At 37.3% G+C, this 15,200-nt stretch overlaps 1 protein-coding gene across 1 annotated transcript in view; it reads left to right on the top strand.

The window, feature by feature from the left end:
• The window catches only part of LOC145683378 (signal peptide peptidase), a 33,046-nt gene that overhangs the window by 5,919 nt on the left and 11,927 nt on the right, over positions 1 to 15,200 (top strand). Inside the window, exons 4-6 of the mRNA XM_081754712.1 lie at positions 6,167 to 6,341; positions 8,171 to 8,354; positions 14,542 to 14,662. Of these exons, the coding sequence (XP_081610838.1) occupies positions 6,167 to 6,341; positions 8,171 to 8,354; positions 14,542 to 14,662 (480 nt within the window). The remainder of the gene's footprint in view (positions 1 to 6,166; positions 6,342 to 8,170; positions 8,355 to 14,541; positions 14,663 to 15,200) is intronic.

Raw genomic sequence — 15,200 nt, 5'->3', positions numbered from 1 at the left:
TTAATTTCGTACTTTATATATTTAAGAATGAGATACTGAGAGAACGGATATTGGGTACGGTACACTATTACAGATCTGTAGACAACGTACTTTCTCGTATGATAGCTTGATTTTCTTTACTGAATAAATTAAAGAGAATCCATCGTGATTTGATATTTACGGTAGAAAATGAAAAGCAAGATCGACTTATTTAGATCTCAATAAAAGGAAATATAAATAAGTTCATTACCAGTGTCCACCACAAGCCTACAGCCGGCACACAGTACATCCATTATAAATCCACTCATTCTGCAAATATTTGGAAGAATTTCCTATTGCGTGCCATTTGAATTACCTCTCTCGAATCAGACTTAGAAATAGAGACATTTATTGAAGCATTACAGTATGAATGACTACGCAATCTTATTATTAATTGATTGGTATAATCAGGTTATAAGGAATTTACGTTTCGATAGGCCTGAAACCGACATGGCTGATATGAAATGAGTGGAATTGTCTATTTTTCCCAGATTGACAACTGCATTGAATAAGATACATATACATAATACAGTTTCCATACGACTTTGGACTACCTCCCCCCCCCTCCCCAACTCTAGAAGAGAACAATTTAAGAGCTATAACACGAATCCCCATGAGAAGTTAGGTATTTATGAAATGAAATGTAGTTGGCGTGAGAGTTGCATAGGCAAAACCAGAAGAACTGCAAGATGCGTGTCAAGAAACACATTAGAGATTTAAAAGTAAAAGGCCCGGTGTCAGGTCTATTGAAACATGTAAAAGAAGCTCACATAAGATACAAGATTCAAAAATTTTATTCGGGGGCAAAAATTAAGTAGAGAGACTCATATTTGAAAATTTGTTTATTCAGTTTAAGAAACTAAATTTAATTTTGACAAGGGATGGTTAAATGGTGAATAGGAACCAGTAATTACAATATTCACACGGCATTGGCAGAAAAAGAAATCAAAATGAGTTTGCGACCTTACACAAAGAACGTGCAAATCAACTCAACTACATCGCAACTCGCACCATCATTATCATTTGACGTTTGATCGTTGTTTTTAGCAAAGCATGTTGTTGTAAGCACTCTCCCCTTGGTAACTCCGGCGGACAAACACCGTGTGCTTGGGTTTTCTCGGGTTTCTCCCGTTTCCTCCCACTTTCTTCATTCCACCGTTTCATTCATTTCTCATCACCGTCTCCTTTAGTTTAGCCGGCATGACCGTGGGACATAACATTCAAAGATTTCATTTCAGTTCATTTTTTTACCTTGTTAACTCCGTGCTTTTTATTATTTTCCCTCTGATGTTTTTATTTTTCTTTTTTCCGTTTTGTCCTTCGTGACCAAGACTCCAGGGGAGGGTCGAAAGCTCGGAAGTGCAAGTAGCACGGGATTGAACAAATCTATAATAATAATTTTAGTTAGTTGCTTTCTTGCTTGCCATGAAAAGTTTCCGATTTCGAATTCCTCGATCAATCACCTTGATTATGGTTACCTGAACTTATCTCAGTTTCACCACGAGAATGCGATGAAATCTAATTTAACGTCTCACGAATGTACCTTTGTGCCAAAAGAGAGGGATGATAAAACCAAATGAGAAGAGTAATTGGGGGAACGAGAATGTGAGGTAAGGGGGCATCACTGAGGAGACTAACTGACGCTATTGTTCACCATAATTCCGCATGGCTTGGGATTGAACTAATATGGCTTGGGATTGAACTTCGCAGCAAATGTGGGCACCCCTCTGCCGCCGAACCACTCTGCTCCCCCACCAACTGAATGCTGAGATGGTACTTTTACGTAAATATCTGTTAGTTTATATGTAGTTTTTTTCCGCAATATATATATATATATATATATATATGTTAGCTGAATTGGTGTTTAGTTTTTATTTTGCAAAACATAGTTAGAAACGCCAACAGTATATTCGGGTTTTTGATAAATGCAGGCTTTGGGCGAATTCTTTAGAATATATTTTTCCATCTTTATTATTATTGCACTCAATATAAATTATTTTTCTTCTATGTCTGCAGTTATACTATGTACGTGTATACCACAGTTACGATTAGTCGAATTTTCGGGGGTAACCCAATCTCGCTATATATATAAGCCTTTACTCGTGCGCGACTTTTGTTTAGAAACATCAAGAATGAGTGGAGTATTTGTTTTGGTCTAACAATAATTTGTCAAAGAGAAAGTTCATTGTTACGGTGCTTTGGCTGTACTCTCTTCCATCAACATTTTACTTTAACTCGTGTACTACACTGTAAAGGTCAAGAAACAACTACTCGTTGAGATTTGTGTACAAATATACAGTATTGTGCATATATTTAAAATACCTTTATTACGGTTTTACCGTTTTTTCGTTCAACCGGAACTCCATCGGTCCCATGAAATCCGGTTAAACGGAACTCTAGTGTACTACGAGGAAGGATCAAAAACTAAAGTTACAGAGGTTGTTCAGTCTACATTTGGCCAATTTCGACTTACCTAAAAATTTAGAAGAATCCGTGGCGCTAGGTCGGTAAGTGCTCGATGTGTTTCCCTTGGTTCCTAACAATAGCCCGACAGCGTAATTTCCACTGTAATAGGCTTCTCTGAAGAACTGGGAGGGGAGTCTTGTCCCATTCCCTTTGCGCAGCTTTCCAAAATCGTTCCACAGTTGTCACACACCGTTTTCCCAAAGCCCGCTTCAGTAATCCAAATCCACAATAGTCCATAGAACTTGCATCTGGAGATTTAACAGGTACCTCATTAAAAAATATAAGCTGTATACCACTTGCCTCCTCCATCTCCCTGTAGAATGCGAGGGACAATCGTGAGGTATGTGAAGAGGCCTTGTCCATGTGATTGCGCACCAGATTGGCGTCATTTCTGTACATTGTTGGAATCTCATGCTCGTAGGTCGGCCGCATGATCTGCTCCTGAAAATACTGCGATTTATTTTGCAGTTCTTCGCCACCCTACGAATCTTTAGTTTACCTTGGTAACAGTAGCCAGTAACGACCATGAACCCTTTTGGGAAAGATTCTTTACAGACACGGACCCACCTTCTGAAGTTCTTGGCGCCTTTCTCTCGGTACATGATGGCTTTTGGTTTGCCGCAGTCGGAAAGGTAAATCCATGCTTGATCGAGCATTACGACGTACACTCATGTCCAAAATTATTGTCGCATGTCTATAAATATGTTGTTGTAGGAATATAATTTGATAACGAATTCGCCCGGTATTTCTTATAACATTAGAATGTGTATAATCGGCAAAGACATGTATGCGGCAAATTTCATGTGAAAAGTGCAGTAGATAAGAACAATAAAACGAAAATAAAACTTCCTTCTCCATTTAGCAACATTTTGTTTTACTCATTCTGATTTTCGTATTTATACTTCTTTTCCTATGAAATTAACCACAAATATACATTTCTCAATTATACACATAGTAGCAGTATTAAAAGTACCCCTCAAAATCATTATCAAATTATACTCTTACAAGAAGACAGTTATAGATATGCGACAATCATATCTACCACATGAGTGTACATTCACATTTGTTTTACCAGATGCCGTTCGTACAGCTTCCGGGCGTTACACTTTCGTTCCTTTTGGTGGGCATCCGTGAGAAGATGGCCGCGCTTTCATGACTTTTTCCAGCTTGAGTTGATGGTATAACGTCCGGTTCACAGTCCCCAAAGACACATCAAGACGATTAGCCATACACCTTTGTGTTGGCGGATTTTCTTGCATTGCCATTTTGCGAAGTTTCCTCTGCATGGTGGAGATGGCCTTGGTGCATTCCCGCTTCCTAGGCAACTTCGTTGGTGATTCAAATGGTGGAGCTTCGTTGCCCTTGTACTTTTTAATAAGATTTTTTATTCCACTTAAACTGATGTTGGAACCATTCTTCTTGCACTGTTTTCTAATGACAGAAACACTAAAGTGGGCGTCATAAAGAGCCACAACATAGCCTTGCCAAAACCGGCTTAGTTTGGGCGGCATTTTGGTCACAGAGCAGAAACCCACACACTTGAGAACAAATTTAACACAACACTCACAACAGTGGTCCTGTTTTGTGCGTTATTGTCATCCGTGCGGAAAAACAACTCCGAAGCCACTGCACAACACTGCAAGACGCCACAAGCCAGGTCGGATGAGTCCATTCTGCTCGGGAGGGGGAAGGAACGAAATGGCGAAACGTAGGCTGAACAATCTCTGTACAAGGTCGATATTTCTGAAGTTTCGTCTGTTGTAAAGGAATGAGGAATGTGCTGTAATTATATACATGGAGTTGGCAACTGTGCAGTTTCAGCCATCCGCCACCTACGGTGCTAGTTGTAGGTAAATAGAAATGGCGACTCGTTTGGGAAGCTGACTTGGCGATGAAGTCCTCTCAGTTATTCGATTTCTGTGGGCGAAACATGAAACTGCGGCTGAAATTCACCGGTAGCTGGTAACGATTTACGGAGAGACTGTAATGTCTCGTCAGTATGTCGCAGTATAGTATCGAAAATTTGCGGCTGGTAGAGAAAAGCTTGACCTACAAGGAGCGCAGTGGGACATCATCGACCACCCTTCCTACAGTCCGGACCTCACTCCAAGCGACTTTCACCTGTTTTCCCACTTGAAGAGCACCTAGGAGGCCGTTGCTTTGCTTCAGACGAGCAGGTAAAATACTTCGTGTTCGTGGCAACGTGGTTGAACACGGAAAGACAGGATTTTTACCAGGAAGAAAATCTCAAATCCATTCTATGAGCAACAATTGCCTGAGCCGATATTTGGACTATGTCGAAAAATAACCTAATGTATGTACTATCTGTTGGCTGTATTGGTTGTATGAAGTAACATATACACGTTTCACTGCAGGCTTTGTAACCTTTCTTTCTGATCAGCCCCTCGTGTGTATGGAATTTTGTTAGTAAACACGTGGAACACCATCGGTGAACCGAACCCAGAAGCTCTCAGCGTGCAAAGCCGTAAAACATAGCTAGTGTTGCCGAGCCGAGCCTTTTCCTGCCCGAGCTCTCGCACCAAATATAGCAATCTTTATTCTTTAGGCGATGGGCTTTTGCCCACCAAATTTGGTTCAGACCCTGACAGTAGTTAACCGTAAAATAAATACCGCACAAACATGTGGAGTGAAACACCAGAAGCTAGTAAATATATAAATAAATATCAGAAAAGATGTTTTAAAATATGTCCATAACGCACCTGTGAGACATTCGTTCCTTTCTGTGTTCTTGAGGAATGAATCATGTACAAACCTAGTCTTAGATTTTATTAAGCTTCTATTTTGCTTTAGGTAGTATTAGCTAATAAACGACACTAAATTAAAACGTGATTTCTCTAGGATCTCGAAATAATTTTGTAATTGTTCTACCAAAAATAACGTGTTTTCTAATAAAATAATTCTTGATAATCGTTAGATTCCTGGACAGTTCTACCAAATTTTTACAGACTTTGTACATTGATAGATTAGGTTAGGGTTTTCAGTTTGGTTCTACCAAATTTTTGACACATTTCTTACATTTTCAGGTTAGGTTAGAGCTTCTAAAATACTTGTTTGAGCCCGTGCTTAGGCAATCTGTTCCTTTTTCTTCTTTTCGTTTTTGCGAGAGTGGTCGAAAATTTTCCTTTTTTGGCAACAGATGGCTCGTGCCTACTGCTCGTCCGCTCCTTTTCTTGGAGCTTGTTAGCATCCTCCAGCCGCAGTGAAATAGAGACGCGAGAAGTGTGTTTTGTGTGTGTGTGTGTGTATGTTTTTTTTTTTCTCATTTTGCGAGTGAAAAAATATTCATTTAAAAACATTACCAAACATGCAAAGAGTGCAAAATAGAACATACTAAACAAATTCATTTTTTCATATTCATCTTCCTGTTCTTTTTTGTATATATCTATTTTCTGCTGCACAAAATAATAAAGCTTTTCATATGACAAACCGTCATTTGGTGAGAAGCTTGTTCATACTGGTAGTAATTCTTACCTACAAAACGATTTTACTGTTTACCAAATTGTGACAGTTTTCTTACATTTCCAGATTAGGTCAGATTTCACATCGTATTTTATTTATAAATTTTCTGTTTGGTAGAACCATTTACTCGAGTGAACCCCGATTTCTGTTATGCGAAAGAAAAGTTTTTGCATTGATTTTTATTTTGTTTTGTTTATTGCAGCCCTCTCATCAGCTCACTTGTGCCAGCGGCAATTCCAAACATTCCATATCGCCTGCAGTTTGTCCAAGGCCAGGGAGACCTGCAGGAAGATCTCATTAATTACCAATTTACGTCACATGACTTAGTATGTTTAGCGTGTTGCTCTTTAGTTGGGGCATGGTATTTGATGCAGAAGGTAAGAATCGAGTATATAAATTACTAACCTTCTAATTATTTCTTTGTAGATAAGTAGATTCAATGTGAGGGCCTTGTTATACGTAGTCCTTATCGTAAGTACGAATCGTTTTGCAAAAGTTCAGAACTTAATCATCATCATCATAGGTATTCTGTCATTATTGACAGGTCATTTGCCGCAACTAAGTAGCTTCCATGCTCCACGGTCTCCTGCTACCTCTTCGTCTTCACTTATAATTTTTCTGTTTTGTTATCGTCCATCAACTGTAGCTTTCTTCGCCCTCTCCCACTCTTTCCTGCCACCATAACCTCTAGCACGTCCCTAATGATACAATTTCTTCTTAGCCAATGCCCCATCAGTTTCTCATCCTCTTCTTAATAATATCTAAAATCGTTCTTTTGTGTCCCACCCTTTCATTCGCTTTCCGCTCGCTAAGCTAATTCACTCCATTTTTCACAAAAATTAATAAGGGTACAATAATATAATTACACATGAATGAAAGGTTTAACTGTGCAAACTTTCAAGCTTCTAATTGTGTTTATTTTCTACAAATTCACCTCCGAAAGAAAGCCTTTTTGATATTGACCTGAAGTGATGGCTTTCGCTGTAGAGGAGCCTTTTTTTTTTTTTTTTTCCTACACATTGTGGAAAAAATGCCGATATTCGATCGCCAGTTGGAGCATGTTTGTGGGAACTCAGCCCTTTGCTGACTGTACTGTATGGAAGTGGGGTTGATGGTCAACTGAAGATCTGCGAAGGTCCGGAAACCCACTTTGTATAACCACCGCAGAATACATTGTTTTTATTAAGGCCTTGATCGTAGACAATAGAAGGCTTACTATTGAGGATTCTCTTACTGCCTCGGGGAAAGAATTTTGACAGAGTACTTGAAATCGTCCAAGTTCGGTTCACGTTAGATCCTTCATCAGCTCGATGCAAAGAAGTCTTTCAGATAAGAAGGCTTTTTACAAAATAAGAATAGCCAGATGGTCCCTCATCCATTCTGCTCCCAAGAATTATCGGTTAGTGATCTCCGATTTTCAAAACTAACTAACTTTATGGCCTATAGAACCCGGAGGTTCAATACCGTATTCGCTAAAGCTCTCCCATCGACGTCTGTTCTTAGTCAATTGGATAGAGTTTCTACTTTGTATTCCTATTTCTGCTAGATCCATCTTAATATCGTTCTCTCATCTGCGCCTATGTCTTCCTAATGGACCTTTTCCGATTGGATTTCCAGTAAAAATGTTAAAAGCTTTCCTACTTTCTTCCATTCTAGATACATGACCTGCCCACCTTGAGCCTCCTAGACTTCATGGCCCTAACAATATTTGGTAAACTATATAAATTCTGTAATTCCTCGTTAAGAAGTTTCCACCATTCGTGTTAGTGCTGAGTCCGAATATGTGTCGTAGGATTTTATTCTCAAATACTTTGCCTGTATTCTTCCTTCAGAGTAGTCGACCATACTGCAAAACAGGCATAATTATTATTTTATATATTTTAAGTTTCAAATTCCTCGATAGGATTCGCGAAGACGAAAGGTTTTGAACTGTATAATAACACGAGTTTCCTACTTTAAATGTATGCCTCCCACCTTTCGTAGATGAATAAATAAAATAATTATTTCTGGGGATCATGTTGGGCATTGAAAATGACGGAACTAAATTTTAAAATGGCATGCAGAAACCACTAGTTCTTAGACTTTTCAACAGAATTTGAAAATACGAAACATGATTAAAAGACTAAATTGTTGGTAGAATTAAGTATACTTTAGCAATCAAGATTAGCAGATTACAAATTACAATGTGTATTGTGTACCTTTTCAGCACTGGATAGCAAATAACTTGTTCGGAATTGCATTTGCCATAAATGGAGTGGAATTGCTTCATTTGAACAACGTAGTGACAGGCTGCATCCTTTTGTGTGGACTATTTTTCTACGACATTTTCTGGGTATTTGGAACCAACGTTATGGTAACAGTTGCAAAGTCATTCGAGGCACCTATTAAACGTAAGTATGTTTATCATTATTTAATACATCTTCTATGGTTCTTTATATAATGAGGCTACTTGGTAGAATGAGACAAAGCCATATATTTAATTGGAAATTTCATCTCTCACGTTGTACGTGGAATGTTTAGTTTTCCGAGAAGAAAGAAAAGAAAAGGTGTGTGCAAGTAGTCGAACAGAAGTTACAGCATCTTGAAAGAAAAAGTGGGTGTATTCGACTGTCGTGTTCTGTGTAAACCTAGTTAAAATTTCATAGAAAAAGAGACCTTCATGAAGGCCAAAATGTAGAGTAGTGTAAAACTACATAATGCTGAACGTAAATGGCTAAAAACAAAACACGGTTTAATGATGACCTGTTGTGTCGATGGCAATGGTACATACTCCTAGCTTCATAAGCTGTAGTTGCTTGAAGTCTATTATTTCATGTGCACTAAAGGGTAATAGGAAGATCTTTCAAACCTTCTTAATGTCCCACGATTATGCCCTTGAGGCTAAGGGAGACGATAAGTAAGGCAAGTAAACGATGATGGAAAAATCGGTGGAATGAGAATGTGGGAAGAACGGGAGTACCCCGAGAAAACCACGGGCATGATATTGTCCACGACAAACTTGCTTGGCCGGGGTTCGAACCAGGGATCCCACGCATCAGAGGTATGCGCTCTACTAGTAAACCACCGGCCCCCACCCCCCTAAGAGGAAGATAAGATCACAATAAATATGGTGGCTGGTATGAAGTGCATAAGAAGTAAATTAAATGATTAATTTCAGTGTTTCCTCAACCAAAATAGTGAACGTTGTGGGACTGGTTCTACGTATAGCCAGCAGAATACTGGCCAGTATGTGTTTGAGGAATGTAGCACACACACACAAAAAGGGGGGGGGGGCGTTGTACTTGTAGTCTCATTAGTAGAGCACCAAAAGGACGGGAGATTTGGCATCCAACCTGTCCAGTGGCCATCTTATTGTGTTATGCCATAGTTAAAAAAAATTCTGAGATATTGGATTGGCGTTCTCATCAGTAAGGAAGGATCTACAGTTCATCTTTAAGCATTTCGTTTTCTACCTTATAATGAATTCACCGTTGATTTAAATCATTTTACAACTTTAGTAGATACAATAGAATAGAACAGACTAACGAAAAAAGACTACCTCGATCGTTGTCGAAAACTTTGTCTATCTGTAAATTCAGAAGTGTAAGGAAGAAAAATTGAGTGTAATCTATCTGTTAAGAAAAGATTTCAAAAACACTTATCAGAAATCATTACTTAATTATTAGAGAAATTTCTAAAATTGTTAAAGATCTTAGACAGAAAGTGTGTATAATGTTTGTACCTTGTTCGTATATGTCTGTTCTAGGCTTAAAGAATCTTATCCGAGATGACAAGCTTGATTTGGAGCAAGTATTCTACTAATTACAAAACTAGCACATACTCACTGCGTTCTGAGTTATTTTTAAAGAAAGCAAACATTTCTCTACATTTTAAAATTAGAGATTAAATCAAAATGGCTTTAATTCAAATCCATTTGGCTTTATTCGTATCTGCTGTGGTTGCGTGTCGCTACTTTTGAACCTAAATGCTGAAGTTCTAGTATAAGTTGCTTTTTTTCCGAAATTCTCACCTTTCTTAAGTTTTTGTGCGTGTTATATGAATTCAGTAATATTCAAAGGATAAAATAAATTCACGACTAAATCGTAAATCGAACTCGGATTTCCGACAGCCTATGTCTGTTACAGAGCACCTCTAGTTGTTGAATTATGTATTGTATGGTACATGAAGGAATAGTCTATTTTTCTCACTAATTCCTCTATAGGTTTAATGTCTAAGCATCAATCTCATGAGTTGAAGTATATAGAGCCTTTCTTATTTCAAGTGAACCCTCGGAAAATATGTGAAACATACTTTTGCCCCACCCCTGCCGCCCTCTTACGGAGGATGTAACGAGAACTATTATTATTATTAAATAAATATTATGAACAGCAAGACCTTTTATATGGCTATTAACAGCTTACACTCCTTTTATTCTAAAAGATGACTGCTGTAAACCAATACATCACACACATTTCTCAAATATATTTCTTCTTGACATCCACTATTCTTTACATAACAACCATATCAACAAAATCTATCGACAAAACCTTTTCTTTTTCAAAATGCATATTTCTGCTCAATTATTGCGCCTCTGATCATTACATAAAACAGGTACAGATTGATATTATTTACATCGTTATATAAATTGTCGCTCGAACGGGAATTACGTAACAGTAATACTGTGAAGGAAAGAACCCTGGATAAAAAAAAAAAAATTCCAAATATTGATATTTTGAATAGCCCTCGTATGAATTTAAAAATTGCATTAATACAATTATTTTTCTTCTCTTATCCTTATATATTCATATTACAATATTATATTCTTTTATATGTAGTATTAATTATATCATCATATATCTATATATTAATAACGTCGATTCAAAAAAAATAAAAAAAAATATATCGTCAATGGGACTATTCAAAAAGAATGAAAACTATCTAATGGTTTTTACAAGGGTACTACTTACATATTCCTTCCCGTATTAAATAATGTGGCATTTTTATCTATATTAAACATAGTCATCCATGTTCTGGCAACATTATTTATAAATAACGACTATCGTCCTATTAGATGTTAACAAAATCAGAAGGCAATATAATATGCAAAAATCTTAGCAATCACAATACATAAAACAGGTACAGATTGTATGATAGCGAATTATGATCTGCAATTAATATAAAATTGAAACAAATATTTAATTAAGATAAGACAAATAGAATTCGTGAACGTTTCCTTTTGCCATTTTTATATGTTATTATAACTTATGAAATTAACAAAACAACAAAAGAAAATAATTGTACTATCTACACAAAACAAATAAAAATAGATTTTGATTTAAGATTAATGTCATGAACTTCAACTAAGCATAATCTTCCCTCTTTTTGGAGCAAACAAATAAATGAAGATAAACATAGGGCTTTAGAATTATCATAAAGACATATAAATGAACAACAAAAAAAATATTTAAGACAATAGATATACTACATAAGTATTTCATGATGAATCAATCATAGATGAGCTATTAAAGAAACAAGTAAATTATTTATAATTGTTACCCAACGTCACGTAACATGCTCCTCCTGGCCTGCTTCTTAATGGACAATGGAATGGGGTTCTTTGCCTTCGGTAGTGTTTCAGGATCTAGTCTTCCGAATAAGATAATCAGCTGACAGTGTGTAAGTTCACTAATCAACTTCTGATGAAACCCAGCTCTAGGTGAATCTACAATAACAAGTATCTTCTTTTCAGCTACATTCTCCACTACGGTGAGCAAAATATCTTCAGCCCGTCCAACAAAATATTCGCTGTTTGTGATGTCGTTCTTCACAGCATTGACTCTTGCATCTTCAATTGTATGGTTCGACATTTCTATGCCAAGAATTTGAGCACATTTCTTAGCAAGAGTAAGTGCAATCCCTCTAGTGACACAACACACATCTATCAAGGAAGTTTCTTCGTCAACCTCAACCATTTTCGCGATCGAGGTATAAAGCTGCTCGGCTCCCGAAGTATTCACTTGAAAATAAGAATCTGGAGATACTTGGAAATTAATGTCACATATAGTTTCTTCCACGTATTCTTTTCCGAACAATAGCTGCAGTGATGAGGGTTTCTCACCTTCCGTCGTTGACCTACCATTATTATGTACATTGGCCATATTGGTCTTGCGCTCAATTTTTCTTCCGCTACGCAAATAAGTATATTTTAAGTTCATAAGTCCGAACCCTGTCTTTACTAATCTTCAAGACCTTCACAGGGTCCCGGGTTCCGGCACCATATGTAACGAGAACTATTATTATTATTAAATAAATATTATGAACAGCAAGACCTTTTATATGGCTATTAACAGCTTACACTCCTTTTATTCTAAAAGATGACTGCTGTAAACCAATACATCACACACATTTCTCAAATATATTTCTTCTTGACATCCACTATTCTTTACATAACAACCATATCAACAAAATCTATCGACAAAACCTTTTCTTTTTCAAAATGCATATTTCTGCTCAATTATTACGCCTCTGATCATTACATAAAACAGGTACAGATTGATATTATTTACATCGTTATAAGGAAACCTTATCTTTGCTTTGGGGAGAGAAGTGAATAACCTCGGTTTTGTTGCCAATTTGTCATTCAATCATTTGGTCTTGGCGAGCGAAGATCGAAAGCTACTTGGAATGGCTAACAAGATAGTGCACAGCGAAGACCGTGAAATAATTCGGAATGTTGTAATGTGGTAACTCTGTCCGCATCCAGCTATCAGAGTAACATCCATCCTCTTTCGAGGGAGGTACGGGAAAACATACATTGACAGCAGCGCCAGCAGAGGCACACTTGAAACAGAAAGGCTCTAGCTGAGCAGGGAGAGGACTGATAGTGTAGTGGTTAATACTCCGACATCTAAAGCTGGAGACCTAGTCTAGTTGTTCATTTTTTCACTTTTTAAATATCATTAATCATACGTATATTGTTTCCTGCGTTCTTTATCCAAATTAAAATTTTATCACTTGTATTTGGGTGTATCGTACTTATTATAATACAAAAGTTGCTTCCTTTATGTCAATGATTTCTTTGCACTTCTACGGAGGTAGTGTTTGTTCTAAAATGTTCAAAAGACTAACAGGACAGGATTACCCAAAAATTAGTGTACGTTTGGTATGGGACGTGTGTTAACAATGAGTTAAAAATATTTGTTTATGAAGTAAAAATCTTATCTGGTATACTTCTAAAATTAGCGTTAACACAACAGGAATGTAGTTAAATTAAATGAATTTTCTAGTATTACATCCTACGTTTATACCTTCTAAGCTAAAGAAGAGAATAATTATTGAAAATGAATGATGCTTAAAGAATTGGTAGAATGTAAATGTGGTAGGAAACGGGAGAATCTCTACAGGCAGGTTGTTTACCACATACTGACATGGCCTTGGCTCGAACTAGAAATTTCTCGCACTAGAGGTGAATGCTGTACCACTGAAGCACCATGCTCCTCAACAAAAGCATAGTACTTCGTTCTTTGTTGAAAATCTTTATCGAAGATGGAAGAGAGTTGGTCTTCTTAGTGTATGGTAGTTCATCTAAATCAAGACTTTTTGTAGTTTCGAGCGTGTGTGCTCTTTTCTTGTTCTTTCTTTCATGCTAAACTTCCTTGCTTCTTTTAGGGAACTCCGTAGTTTAGTGGTTAGAACGTTAGACTCATATCCGCGTGGTCCCGGGTTCGATTCCTGATCGATGTTTCCCAATTTTCGGCGTCTACTCAGCGTCGTGAAGCAACCTGGCGAGTCACTTGAATAAAAGACGTGATTGCCACTAGGTCTAGAAAGCTTCTGAGTGCCTGTTAAGAACATGGCGTTGCAGCGCGCTGACCACTAGACTGGACGTAGTTCAGCTGGGCGCAGCAGATGGCGCTGGAGTAGGCTTAAGTTCACAAATGGACCGTTACACTAAGTGGTTTGATTCTTTGCTGCTTTAACCTTTTTGAGCCTTTAGCGATGCTCATCAATAAAAGACGAAATATTAATGTCTATGTTAATCCTACTTTTGGAACCTTATCACGTAAGAGTTCTGTATGATTCATGAATACAGTAGATTCCACTTAATTGAACTACCGGTCTATAGAACCAGCTGCTTACTACGACCAAAATGCATGGTCGGTTCTATAAAGCAGAAGGCACTGTACGAAAAGTTCGGATAATAAGACCAAATTCCATTATCGTATAAAGCTAAATGCTCACTAAATTTCATGACCAATGGATGTCATTGTAATACGTACAATTTTATTAGCAAATCATAATGAGTATATCTATTAATGAAAGAAGGATATTACCGAATTAGGCTGTGGTACAGGCCATGTGGTCATAGTGGAGTACACCGACTTCAGGAGTGAGAGTGTGTGGCTGTTCTGGGAAGCGAACTGGGTAAGCATAGTGGTTAACACATCGGCACAGTATATCGAAGATCCCGGGTTCGAGTTCCGGTCTAGTTATTCACTTTTTCACTCTGTGTTTAAAGAATAATTTTCCACAATTTCATATAAGTCTGTATAATATTGTAATGTAGATATTATTTACTCATTTTCATTTCTTTTTTAGTGGTATTTCCTCAAGATTTACTTGAGAAAGGCTTACAGGCGAACAATTTTGCAATGCTTGGTCTCGGAGACATTGTCATTCCTGGTATTTTTATTGCTCTTCTTCTACGATTTGATTACAGGTATGTTTTCTGTTTTTGTTTTGTTATTGAAATAGTAGTTTTTTGATATCTATAAATTACATGAGTGAATGCCACTAACGAACTTAGTTGAAGTGTAGCATAGAATCGTCGCGTGACGACACCAATCAGCATAATTTTAGAAGCAAATATAGCAAGGAACTGCTGTCCTCTAGCGTCAAAGTACTGGGTGTGCCGTAAATTTAGGATTACTTGTTTGCCAAAAAAACAGTTCTATGAAACATTCCGAAACACATGCATTCCATTTTAGAGGGATAAAATTTGGAGTTGTCAAAATTCAGCGAGGGTAGTCAAAGGACAAATAAAATATTGTAAATAGCAAATAGGGATTGAGGAACATGTCGTTTGAAAGGTCTTTACAACACATAGTTTGGTACTACTACGACGCCCATATTTGATGGCTATCCAAAGTGGGGAATCTAAATCTATTTCACAAATTCGGTTTTCAGTGTTTTAGACTTGCAAACTGTCCTATGCATAAGTGTCGAAAGTATTATAGAACGTTTAAGTCTGTCCGTCT

The sequence above is a fragment of the Thermobia domestica genome, chromosome 1 (assembly GCF_964235325.1).
Source record: "Thermobia domestica chromosome 1, izTheDome1.hap1.1, whole genome shotgun sequence".
In the NCBI taxonomy this organism is placed as follows: domain Eukaryota; kingdom Metazoa; phylum Arthropoda; class Insecta; order Zygentoma; family Lepismatidae; genus Thermobia; species Thermobia domestica.
This window is presented reverse-complemented; position numbering and strand designations above follow the sequence as displayed.